Below are 14010 nucleotides of genomic sequence, written 5' to 3'. Positions count from 1 at the left end.
TTTCACTGGCGGTACCTAACTAAGGCACCATCATGCAAGTCATCTGCAAAGAATCTTCATGCTGTGAATCTGATGAAAATATCCCGTCATATTTCACCCCAAAATCAAAAGAAAGAAAATATAAGAAATTGTGTTTTGCATAAAGAAAATGAAGCCTATTTTTTAACCATTAAGATTTTTATGCATGGTGACATACTTTCATGACAATCAAGCTATATTTACTGTATTACAGTAAAAAGACTACATTATGGTATGGAGAATTGAGGGGTTTAAATAGGTTAAATCATAAAAATAAGAGTACAAGGCAAAAAAATCAGCATGAAACTGAACTTGCGCTAGTCTCTTCTCTACTGTGACGAATATTTGAGGCCAATGCTTCTGAAACAAGAACAAATGTGGGCGGGGCTTGATTGTGTCTGTTGGGAACTGATTGGATGATTGTGGTTTGCTATTGGCTGATCTCATGTGAGTGACAGGTTATAGCCCCGCCCACATCATCAGAGAAGAGAAGATATGCTGCAAGAGGAAGTTATTCTGATTCAAGATTATTAACACAATAATGATGTGCACGGAAAAATCATTTAATAATAAACACTGCAATATTCCATAAAAACAAGAATGCTCAATTTTGATTTCATGGTGACTTTAAAACTAGCTTTATTTAGTTTAAAAAACAACAAAAAATGTCTTTCTTTCTTCAGATTTTAGAATTAAATATGACCAGGACGTGTTCGTGAGATTCATTGAGACAGTAATCATCCTCAACTGTCCTGATGAAGCAAATCAGCTGCTCAAGTCAAGGACCAAATGTTCATAAATCCGCGTTTGCCCCTTAAAACTAGAGCCAAGAAGGAATTCCCTGTTGTCAATAAACACCAGAGAAAAAGCCCTGGGTGCTTGAATGTTCATCTCCTGGAAGTGGATAAACTGTCTCTTCTGTGCGTCCCAGCGGTAGACGCGAGTAAAGGCGTAGTCGCTGCCCAGGATGGCGTACTGCCAGTTGGCTATGGAGAACGGCTGGAACACCATGGAGCCACGAGAGGCCATGGTCTGGATCTCACTGAACATGCTGCCATCCCACTTCATCACCTTGGAGTCGCCGATGAAGCGGGTCAGACATATGTAGAGTTCGCTCTTCACAGCGAAGTGTTTGACCGCGTACACGTCCTCCATCTCTGGGATATCGGTACGCCGCTCGAACTGCTTGTTGCTTTTGCTCCATTGGTAAATAACCGGCCGTTGAGAACTGCTGGACAAGATCAAGTGAGGTTTCCCGGAAATGTCTAGATACTCCACGTCTGTGTCGCGGTGCCAGGGGTGCAAGGACTGATGGGAGTAGAAGCCATTGCCGTTCCATTTATAAATAGTCGTGGAGCCGGCTTTGGAGCTATCGGCGATGATGAAGAAAGACTCTCCGTCAACGTGGAAGATTTCCACGTCATTTGGCTTTCGTATTTTCAGAATGTCGATGTCTTGGATTTTGATGAATTTGTTTGCGGAGACGTCTCTCTTGAAGATGTGTGAGCCGCCGAACAGTTGTGCTACGATGATGAAGAGTTGACTGTCAATGACTAGAGGTTTGCAGATGACAGATGAAGTGCCTACGGGAGGAGAGATTTGAAGAGTCCTTTTAACCCTACTGTATCATATTTAATAATTAAAAGCCTCTAAATGATCAACATGATCTAATAAACATGTCGCACACAATCTACTACCTTCTGTCATCTGACTGATAGTTTAGACTTTTTTTATCACGTAAAAGGTATTTTAGTATAATCGTACATAAGTCCACCTTCATGTGTCTTTCTGCTGTAAAATCTTTACTGATTTTTATAAAATAAATGCAAGAATAACTTGTACATTGCTAGCATTATTTCAAGATGAACACATACTGGACTGAAGTAGCTTCGGTTTACTTGATTATCCATATATATATACACTCACCTAAAGGATTATTAGGAACACCATACTAATACTGTGTTTGACCCCCTTTCGCCTTCAGAACTGCCTTAATTCTACGTGGCATTGATTCAACAAGGTGCTGAAAGCATTCTTTAGAAATGTTGGCCCATATTGATAGGATAGCATCTTGCAGTTGATGGAGATTTGTGGGATGCACATCCAGGGCACGAAGCTCCCGTTCCACCACATCCCAAAGATGCTCTATTGGGTTGAGATCTGGTGACTGTGGGGGCCATTTTAGTACAGTGAACTCATTGTCATGTTCAAGAAACCAATTTGAAATGATTCGAGCTTTGTGACATGGTGCATTATCCTGCTGGAAGTAGCCATCAGAGGATGGGTACATGGTGGCCATAAAGGGATGGACATGGTCAGAAACAATGCTCAGGTAGGCCGTGGCATTTAAACGATGCCCAATTGGCACTAAGGGGCCTAAAGTGTGCCAAGAAAACATCCCCCACACCATTACACCACCACCACCAGCCTGCACAGTGGTAACAAGGCATGATGGATCCATGTTCTCATTCTGTTTACGCCAAATTCTGACTCTACCATCTGAATGTCTCGACAGAAATCGAGACTCATCAGACCAGGCAATATTTTTCCAGTCTTCAACTGTCCAATTTTGGTGAGCTCTTGCAAATTGTAGCCTCTTTTTCCTATTTGTAGTGGAGATGAGTGGTACCCGGTGGGGTCTTCTGCTGTTGTAGCCCATCCGCCTCAAGGTTGTGCGTGTTGTGGCTTCACAAATGCTTTGCTGCATACCTCGGTTGTAACGAGTGGTTATTTCAGTCAAAGTTGCTCTTCTATCAGCTTGAATCAGTCGGCCCATTCTCCTCTGACCTCTAGCATCAACAAGGCATTTTCGCCCACAGGACTGCTGCATACTGGATGTTTTTCCCTTTTCACACCATTCTTTGTAAACCCTAGAAATGATTGTGCGTGAAAATCCCAGTAACTGAGCAGATTGTGAAATACTCAGACCGGCCCGTCTGGCACCAACAACCATGCCACACTCAAAATGGCTTAAATCACCTTTCTTTCCCATTCTGACATTCAGTTTGGAGTTCAGGAGATTGTCTTGACCAGGACCACACCCCTAAATGCATTGAAGCAACTGCCATGTGATTGGTTGATTAGATAATTGCATTAATGAGTAATTGAACAGGTGTTCCTAATAATCCTTTAGGTGAGTGTACATATATATATAATTTTATTTTTAGAAAATCAAATGTGTCATTTACCTTTTAAGTTGTGTCACACCTTTTACAGGATTAAAGCTGTACGAAACAAAGGCTTGAAAAAACAGTTCATTGTCAACATTTTTGCCTGTTTAATGTAAACATTACAACTAATGGAATGTTATAAATAATAATAAAAAACGTGTATAAAATAACTAACTGCATAGGAGTCTATCAGCTTGGTACATCTTGGGAATATTTTCACACTATGTAAAGCTGCTTTGAAACAATTTGTATTGTAAAAAGTGCTATATAAATAAAGGTGACTTGACTTGACTATTCTTTGCAAAAACGTTCCAGATCTGTTAAATTGTGAGGGCATCTCCTGTGCACGGCCCTCTTCAGGTTCCCACACACATTTCACTAATTTTCCTTCACTTTTTACATCACAAAAACCAACTGTTTAAAAAAGGGATGTGTAGACTTTTTATATCCACTGTATTGTGTGTATTATTATCATTAATATTATGTGTAGAGTTTGACATTAACTCCTTGCAACATTTCCATCACTATTTGCTTACTTGTGATGTTATCGAAGTTTCGGAACTCCATTTGCACGTGATCCCATTCCATGAAACTACACCTGCCAATGAACGGCTGGGCGAATACAACAAACTGGTCTCCACCAAATTCAAAAGCTTCGACTGAAATGGACTGAAATTCGAGAGACTTCAACAGCGGAAAATCTGTAGAACAAACAGACAAATGTTAAGCTCTTTTGATGTCAAGTAACACAAAGTGGTCTGTAAGGAATACGACCGACCTGTTGTTATGCAATCAAATGACTGCGCCACAAGGTCATTGATTTTCCTGTCCTGGTAAGATTCAGGCCCACTGCAATAGATCTCATCCACAGTTGCATTTGTGTGAAACATCCAGTCGACTAACCACTTTAATTTACAGTCGCAGCTGAAAAGATTTCCTCTCAGATCCCTGGACAAATGAATAAAAGTTTCAGTCTAGAAGTTTGTATATCATTGACAGTTATTCAAATGATATCACATTGCTAAAACATTGCACACTCGCATACATACACTTTAGTCAAAGCTTCCATCCCTTTGAAAAGATCTTTCGGTAGCGTCTCCAAATTATTGTGAGCCAGACTTCTGCAATAACATTAGTCAAAAACCAAATGGTAGTTTACATCAGTAAAGAGAAATGGAACAATTTTTATTGTGTGCAAAGGTTTTTTTTAAAGAATAAAACCTGGTTTGCTGACTGCTTCTTCAAACATCACAGAAATAATATGAATAATTAACTAATAAAATGCAGACAATTACAAATGCAGACTATGGAAACTGGTTTCTGCCACAGATAAAAAAAAAAAAGGCTAATTGCACATTTTTATCTCACAATTCTGACTAAGTAATTCACAATTCTGACTGGTTTTCTCAGAATTAATTGAGATATAAACTTGAGACATAAACTCACAATTGTGAGACAAACATTTCAGATATTTTTTTATTCCAGTGAGGAAACAAGCTTCTACAGCAGACACTTTGTATATTGTAAAAGTATGAAGTAAATGTTTTGTATATATTTAAAAAATTCATTTTTTACATTCTAATTATGATGGCAATGTTGTAAGGTGGATGAATAGAGAAATGATCAACATTTCAGTCGTATTATGCAGAAATGCTCACAAGTGTATTAAGGACTTGAGTCCTCTGAAGGCGAAAGGCGATATGGACTTGATTTGGTTATTTTCAATGAACCTAGAAGAAAAACAAACATTAACGTGATGCACAACATTTAAGCATTCAAAACAAGTCATTATACACAACGAAACACATGACTCATCAGATCAGCTGTTTTTCTGTCATTGAATTCTTCATGCAGTGCTGATTACTCATATAATAACGATCTGTGAGACACTTACAGATACTCCAGATGAGGAAGGCCAAGAAACCCATCTTCATTTATAGATTCAAAGACGTTTGCTGTGAAAAGACTAGGAGATATAATATAGGGTGAATACAGGACAGTAAAGGGTATTTGTCTTTATTACATGAATAAAATCTGCATTAGGTTCATCTGAAAGTATGGGATCACACAAAAAGTCATGCCACATTTGGACAGCAGTGCTTACAAAGGCTTATGTTAAAGTACTATGTTAATTAATTATGTTAATCATATTAAAAGTTAAATATGTAATTTCCCAAAAATGGTACATTTGCCTTTCTAAACATGTGTATTATGATGCTATGTGGTATTGAAGCGTCCATTGTAGCGTGTAGCATCACAATGTCCCCACTTTAATGTGTTTATGACCTGTTAAATCTCTGACGGTCTAAATGCAACAGATTTTGTCATGCAAGTTTTGTAATGTAAACAAAGCTAAATTTCTTTCCCAAAATATCAAAATCACACCCCAAATTCCCTGCTTGCTACAGTAGCCACTCCCCAAACTCTAAGCCCTGCTATAGTAGCCACTCCCCAAACTCCCTGATTGCTACAGTAGCCACTCCCCAATCTCTAAGCCCTGCTATAGTAGCCACTCCCCAAACTCCCCTCCTCCTACAGTAGGCACTCCCCAAACTCTCCATCTGCTACAGTTGCCACTCCCCAAACTCTCCACCTACTACAATAGCTACTCCCCAAACTCTAAGCCCTGCTACAGTAGCCACTCCCCAAACTCTAAGCGCTGCTATAGTAGCTACTCCCCATACTCTCCATCTGCTACAGTAGGCACTCCCCAAACTCTCCGCCTGCTACAGTAGGCACTCCCCAAACTCTCCTCCTGCAACAGTAGCCAATCCCCGAACTCCCCTCCTGCTACAGTAGCCACTCCTTAAACTCTTCACCTGCTACAGTAGCTACTCCCCAAACTCTAAGCCCTGCTATAGAAGCTACTCCCCAAACTCTCCATCTGCTACAGTAGGCACTCCCCAAACTCTCCGCCTGCTACAGTAGGCACTCCCCAAACTCTCCATCTGCTACAGTAGGCACTCCCCAAACTCTCAATCTGCTACAGTAGGCACTCCCCAAACTCTCCACCTGCTACAATAGGCACTCCCCAAACTCTCCACCTGCTAGAGTAGGCACTCCCCAAACTCTCCATCTGCTAAAGTAGGCACTCCCCAAACTCTTCTCCTGCTACAGTAGGCACTCCCCAAACTCTCCATCTGCTACAGTAGGCACTCCCCAAACTCTCCTCCTGCTACAGTAGGCACTCCCCAAACTCTCAATCTGCTACAGTAGGCACTCCCCAAACTCTCCTCCTGCTACAGTAGGCACTCCCCAAACTCTCCACCTGCTACAGTAGCCACTCCCCAAACTCTCCTCTTGCTACAGTAGCCACTCCCTAAACCCTACACCTGCTACAGTAGCCACACCCTAACTCTACACCTACTACAGTAGCCACGCCCTAAACTCTCCACCTGCTACAGTAGGCACTCCCTAAACTCTTCTCCTGCTACAGTAGGTACTCCCCAAACTGTCCACCTGCTGCAGTAGGCACTCCCCAAACTGTCCACCTGCTACAGTAGCCACTCCCCAGACTCTCCACCTGCTACAGTAGGCACTCCCCAAACTCTTCTCCTGCTACAGTAGGCACTTCCCAAACTCTCCGCCTGCTATAGTAGCCACTCCCCAAACTCTCTGCCTGCTACAGTAGACACTCCCCAAACTCTCCACCTGCTACAGTAGCCACTCCCCAAACTCTCCACCTGCTACAGTAGGCACTCCCCAAACTCTTCTCCTGCTACAGTAGGCACTCCCCAAACTCTCCGCCTGCTATAGTAAGCACTCCCCAAACTCTCCGCCTGCTACAGTAGGCACTCCCCAAACTCTTCTTCTGCTACAGTAGGCACTCCCCAAACTCTCCATCTGCTACAGTAGACACTCCCCAAACTCTCCGCCTGCTATAGTAGCCACTCCCCAAACTCTCCGCCTGCTACAGTAGCCACTCCCCAAACTCTAAGCCCTGCTATAGTAGCCAATCCCCAAACTCTAAGCCCTGCTACAGTAGGTACTCCCCAAACTCTCCGCCTGCTACACTAGGAACTCCCCAAACTTTAAGCCCTACTACAGTAGGTCCTCCCCAAACTCTCCGCCTGCTACACTAGGCACTCCCCAAACTTTAAGCCCTACTACAGTAGGTCCTCCCCAAACTCTCCGCCTGCTACACTAGGCACTCCCCAAACTCTCCGCCTGCTACAGTAGCCACTCCCCAAACTCTGAGCCCTGCTATAGTAGCCACTCCCCAAACTCCCCACCTGTTACAGTAGGTACTCCCCAAACACTCCGCCTGCTACAGTAGCCACTCCCCAAACTCTAAGCCCTGCTATAGTAGCCACTCCCCAAACTCTCCGCCTGCTACAGTAGGTACTCCCCAAACTCTCTGGCTGCTACACTAGGCACTCCCCAAACTCTCCATCTGCTACAGTAAGCACTCCCCAAACTCTCCTCCTGCTACAGTAGACACTCCCCAAACTCCCCGCCGGCTACAGTAGCCACTCCCCAAACTCCCCACCTGCTACAGTAGCCACTCCCAAAACTCCCCACCTGCTACAGTAGCCACTCCCCAAACTCTCCATCTGCTACATTAGCCACTCTCCAAACTCTCCATCTGCAACATTAGCCACTCTCCAAACTCTCCATCTGCTACATTAGCCACTCTCCAAACTCTCCACCTGCAACATTAGCCACTCTCCAAACTCTCCACCTGCTACAGTAGCCACTCCCCAAACTCCCCGCCTGCTACAGTAGCCACTCCCCAAACTCCCCGCCTGCTACAGTAGCCACTCCCAAAACTCCCCACCTGCTACAGTAGCCACTCCCGAAACTCTCCATCTGCTACATTGGCTACTCTCCAAACTCTCCATCTGCAACATTAGCCACTCTCCAAACTCTCCATCTGCTACATTAGCCACTCTCCAAACTCTCCACCTGCAACATTAGCCACTCTCCAAACTCTCCACCTGCTACAGTAGCCACTCCCCAAACTCCCCGCCTGCTACAGTAGCCACTCCCAAAACTCTCCACCTGCTACAGTAGCCACACCCTAAACTCTTAACCTGCTACAGTAGCCACTCCCGAAACTCTCCATCTGCTACAAGCCACTCCCAAACTCTCACTTTAGGTTGAGCTGCAGAGAGATTGACAGATCGGAGCGAACTGCTCTCAATGCGGGAGGCTCAACATTTACACTTTTGGGCGAGACTAATAGTAGTCAGTGAACAATGAAAATATTTCAATGTATTTTAACTATAGACTGTAAAAATATATGGACGTAGTATCCCTGAAGAGAGCCAGCCGTTGCAATTTTGGCAGCGCGTCACAGCGCATCACTCCCGGATAACAGAATATGGGCAAAGAGGTGGGACATGGGTGGAGCTGAGGTGCCTGGTTGCTGAAAATACGCCCGCCTAGCTCGACATGATCGAGTTAGCTCAGGCTAAGGGGCTAATGCTATATGCTACTAGCAGTCTCGTCGCAGCACAGGGCCTCGCGCTAAAGTGACTGCTTGATGTAAAGCCAAAAGTTAAAGTTCATCTTCCCTTTCGAGGGAACTTGTGCTGGGTCAATGCCGCTTTGGGAACGCCCCTGTGTGATTGCGTCTGAAGCACTTGTGTCAACAAGTCCAATGGCGAGAGTGAGAGTCACGGGCGGTGACGTCACGACCAGGAGAGGATAAAAGCACATCCGGTCTGACCGGCTTTAGCTTCTGTGCCTCAGCAAGCGCTCTGGGTTCATACTGTCTGTCCTATTTATTGTTGTCTGTCACTATATCAGTCACAAGCATAGATATTATGGCGAACAAACAAAACTTTAGATCGTGTATCGTGTATAGCTTGAGGGCGCTGACTATGAACATTGCGAGTTACATTCGCTTTACTAGCTCTGTTCTCGCCTGTCAGTCGAGTTCAGGCACGCGTTCCTCGCAGTACCGGCCCCGTTGTTGCCGAGGCAGCACGGAAGCTGGTATTGTGGGGTTCTCAAATGGATCTCGCGGAGGGGTCTCTGCCTTCACCCGGGGGATCCAGCGCTCTCTCTCTGGGATCAGAAGCCCGCGCCGTGGCTTCTTCCACCCGGGTAGAGAGCCTGGTGTTTCAGCAATCTATCTCTGAGGAGGTAGAGGTGCTGAGCATTGATGCGGGGGAGTAAAATCCCACCACCCTCATCTATGAAGAGCATGTTCAAAGAAAGTTATGTAGCTCTGTATAAAAATAAATACAGCGTGTTGTGTTCATTCATAAAATTTCCCGATGTGAGGCAATGCATAGATTAAAGAGATACATAGTGTATTGCCAGCTATGAATTTATGATTCTTTTATTTTATGTTTAAACTATTTTAATATACTTCAGCCTTTCATCCATACTATGTTGACTTGTCTTTTTGATCTTTTACTATGTTTAATTTTGAGGATTTAAATATGTGGGCTGCATTTAATTTTGAGGAATTAAATGATGAATGCTGTAGCAAATTAGCTCTAAAGAAATATTAATAATCAATAATAACTTGTTATAATTGATTATGAATATTTGGATCAGTTAATAGAATTAACTTATGTTGTGAATTAATATTACAATCAATTAACCTGTTTGTCCCGTGAACACTCAGTGTTAATTGTGCATTAATTCTAAGAAATTTACATTTCCGGGGCATGGGAAATGTCTTTCTTACTTTACAGTACTACTAAGAGCAAGTAGTCAAAATCGATATGATTAGCGACTCCAGTATATGAGCTTGAGACACGGACAACTTTACGTGTGACATGAACAAGACTTTATTAACTAGACTAAACACTTAAACTACTCTAACATACACATACATACATGCATACAGTTTACCAAGGGAAAGTGAGCTGAAGCGGAATACAGGAAAACAAGAAGTTATAGCATTGTTTAAAATTCAGCAGATCAACAGCCTTGAGCAAACCATCAGTTTAGTTCTAACACGCCCTTCTTAGAAAGTGGTAAGGATACTTAATGTATCAAATAATGAGACTAAGTTTGATTCTTGCATGTCTCGCCCATTTGAATTAAACTGTCCTGATGCAATTTGTTGAGGCTCCAGTTGATCTTTGCTGATGTGGTCTTGATGAGAGAGAACCAGTGGGAGTCGGAGGATCTTTGATGAATGGAAAGACAAGGCTGCAGCCTGGCACAAGCTTGGGGGTCCTTGGGAGACTTCTAATTCAGGAACGTCTTCACATCAGGACTTCTCAGGAAGGACTAAGAGACTAAGAGGCGTGATCTTATGATCAGTGATTTTTAAAGCGTGAAGATGTCACACCCTCTAGAGGTGTGGAGCCAATAAGAACTTTTCCCTTTGGAGGGAGGTTTTACGACCCATAATGTTCTAGCAGGGCATTTAAATATATAATTTGATTGGGTGTTTAACAAAAGAATCTGTAAAATTCTTATAATACTAATGCGTCACAAGCTGAAAGGTGTACGTTCGGCCATTCTCATTCACAAAGCGTCATCGACACAGCGTGGGTTCCCTCGAAAGGGAATATCTCAGGTTACGACTGTAACCCTAGTTCCCTGAGAAGGGAACGAGACGCTGCGTCACTTTGCCATACTCCCTGCATTCCTGTGATTGACTTGCTTCGGCTAAATAGAAGCTAAAGCCGGTCAGACTGGATGTGCTTTTATCCTCTTCTGGTCGTGACGTCACCGCCCGTGACGCTCACTCTCGCCATTGGACGAGTTGACACAAGTGCTTCAGACGCAATCACGAAATTACAAAATGTATTATGCAGTGATATTGCTCTGAGCGTGTGTGTATGACAGTGATTCATTTGCATGTCAGTCAGCGAGGCATCGCACTTCAAGTTTGTAGAGAGCTTTATTCAGTCCATTTTAAATTCTGATTTTGGCCACCTCTCAAATGGGTCAAACCATAGATATTACCTCAGAAGTTCAAGTAAACACGCTACAAATCAGCGCTCATTCAAGGATGTGCATTTATTGCATGGACGGAGAAAGCACTGACACCTGCAGGATTTCATCTGACGGTTCTTTTTTATTTAACAATGAAAATTTAAATATGCATATTCTTATCTGTTCCGTGAGAGCAAGGGTACAGCAGAACAAGTTCAGCCTCTATATCTATAGATGTTTTTAAATCTAAACTCCAAAAAGCAATGCAATTGTCAAAGTGCATGTTCATGGAGGAAAACCACTGAAAAACAGTGCTGGTTATTCTCTGGATACTTGACAACGACGAAATCCAAAGGCGTGGGCGAAAGTATAATGTGTGTATTAATGAAATAATCCCGAAAAAACCACAACCACGGCAGAGATGCCAAGTTCAGCGGCTGGAATTAGGTGAGGTGACGTGACGCTAACAGCAGACAAGCGGCTAGTAGTGACAGCAGTGGCAATCCACCTGTCACTCAAGTGGCCACGCCTTAATGTAATTTCAACGGATGAGTAATAAAAAAAAATGCACCCCCCTCACAGTCGTCATGAAGGGCAAAATTAACTATATAAACCAATACCAAATTTTACACCAGGCTGTAAACCTGTTTTTTTTCTGCTGTAAAGTTGGGCATTTTAACATGGAGGTTTATGGGATTTACTCTCTTTTGGAGCCTGACTCTAGTGGCCAGTCGATGAATTGCAGTTTAAGTCACTTGTTGGCTTCAGGAGAGACTGGAAGGTTGCCGCTCGATTTTAACATTACAAATCTAACATACCTCACCTTTAAGGTTACAAAGTATTTATACAAATTTATACTTTGAAAATGTATATTATAGTGTAGCTATATAAAAAAAAAACTCTTTTAATTTTTTTTCTACTGTGCTGTAAAGTAGATATAGATGTATTATTTATTTAGATGTTTTAGTTATTTATTTTTTCTTAAAATCAGCGTATTTATTTTAGTCAATGTTTTATTTATTTTATTCAATTTATTTATTTAGTTTAATCTCATTTGTATTATTTTATTTATTTTTACACTTTTTTACACTGATTCTCTTTAGACTTCACCTATTTCCCAGTTTAAAACCCTTGTCATAAAGTATTATGAACACTATTATAAAGCATTATACAAACAAACTGCACTGATCAGACAGAACACATGAAAAACATGCTCTCGCTCTCTCTCTCTCTCTCTCTCTCTCTCTCTCTCTCTCTCTCTCTCTCTCTCTCTCTCTCTCTCTCTCTCTCTCTCTCTCTCTCTCTGTGTGTGTGTGTGTGTGTGTGATGAAGTGATGTTGAAGTCTTACAGCAGATGGAGGGCTGGTGTGTGAATGAAACTCTCTTTAGGGATTTCATTAAATCCGGACTTGACGAACGATCTGGAAAAAAACCCCCATCAATTTCTGATCACAGGTAGCGACATAATAATACTAATATTGACACATTGTTATTACTGTTGTGATTGCTTACAGTGAGATGACATCTGGCGGGAAGCTCCTCGGTATTGATCCAGTATTGGCACATAAGGCGTTATCTTTACTACATGTACATGATGCGGGACAGCGCGCGTGCCTCCTCCTGCTGCCGTGCACGAGCATCAACAAACACAACAAGCAGAACACAGTCCGCCTGAAAGACATCATTAACCAAATATGGCCCTGAATGTTTAATGGTCACCGATACAGTCCCGACGATTGCGCTGCGGCGAGCCACGATCTCATAACGGAAAGAAACCGACGAAAGGAATAACTAACGATAACGAATATTTATATATATTTTTTGCCAGATCAGTGTTATATGCACATGCAGATAGAATCCATAGAAATCACGGTAGCAGAGAATGGGCGGGGCTTAGTGGATCCACGGTGGTCTAAAATTGTCCAGATATACTACGAATCTACATTATTCTCGAATTTTAAATGCTTCGATGTTAATGTTCAATTTTGTTGTCTTTTAAAAATTGTCCGCGACTTCAAATAATTGATCCAGGCTGTACTGGGTTGTCACGTGGTTCTTGCTCCTTTTCTCCGCGCTGGTCTTAAAGGACCAGTAACATATACAGTTATTTTTATGTCCTAGACCTAGAGCTTTGCGACGCGGGTTCCCATTTGAATATCAGGTGAAACACCTTTAAATTGCTAGATTTAAAAGTACTATTTTATGTTTTAGTCTACAAATGTTTGTACTTGCAGAAATTAGACATTTGAATGCAGCTCAATGGAGGATTCTGCTTCACTGCGCCCTCTGGAGAAGAGTTAAAGTCACCATGAAATCAAAATGTAAAAAATCCTATTTTTATGGAATATTGCAGTGTTTATATGATCCATGAACATCATTATTGTTTTAATAATCTTAAATCAGAATAACGTCCTTCCTTTCTTCTTCCACAACCTTTTTCAATTTAAATTTAGATACATTTTATGATGATACTTCAAATGTGGCAGAAACTAGTTTGGAAAACTGTTATAGAGAAACATGACAGGATTAGCCCATATGCAACATCCATGCTCGTGGTTTTGCTCCCGTTAAAGCATCTGTAATTTTCAAAGGTGTGTTAAAATCCCAAACATACTGAAATGGGCATAATCTCTGGAATAATCTGATAAAGCCATTAAAGTTGCGTGCCTGTATCATGTGCACACACCTGATTTTTATGTGGGCAAGATTTGAGACTAAAGAAACGCCATAGGTTTTGTTCTGGGTTTTGAGAATTGTTTATATCTCACAATTCTGACTTTATTTCTCACAGTTGCAAGTTTACATCTCACATTTATGAAAAAAAAGTCTGAATTGTGAGATAAAATGTCACAATTGCCTTTTGTGTTTTTTTTATTCCATGGCAGAAACAAGCTTTTTTGGGCCGGGATGAGAAACAGAGCAAGAAAATTTGAGAAAAAGAAAGAGAATGTGATAGAAAGGACAGTTGTATAGA

The 14010-nt window shown here is 42.1% G+C and overlaps 1 protein-coding gene across 1 annotated transcript; it reads right to left on the bottom strand.

Moving 5' to 3' along the window:
• Positions 1-437: 437 nt before the first annotated feature.
• lgi1a (leucine-rich, glioma inactivated 1a) lies at positions 438-12828 on the bottom strand. Its single transcript, XM_056270135.1, has 8 exons — positions 12549-12828; positions 12386-12457; positions 5083-5154; positions 4847-4918; positions 4238-4309; positions 3967-4136; positions 3725-3889; positions 438-1601 (listed from the first exon to the last, which is right to left on the bottom strand). Exons 1-8 carry the CDS (start codon positions 12719-12721, stop codon positions 784-786), a joined length of 1614 nt encoding a protein of 537 aa, XP_056126110.1. The 5' UTR covers positions 12722-12828; the 3' UTR covers positions 438-783.
• Positions 12829-14010: the final 1182 nt, after the last annotated feature.

Source organism: Rhinichthys klamathensis, unplaced genomic scaffold, assembly GCF_029890125.1.
Source record: "Rhinichthys klamathensis goyatoka isolate OS25496 unplaced genomic scaffold, OSU_Roscu_1.1 h1tg000297l_1, whole genome shotgun sequence".
Lineage (NCBI taxonomy): Eukaryota > Metazoa > Chordata > Actinopteri > Cypriniformes > Leuciscidae > Rhinichthys > Rhinichthys klamathensis.
This window is presented reverse-complemented; position numbering and strand designations above follow the sequence as displayed.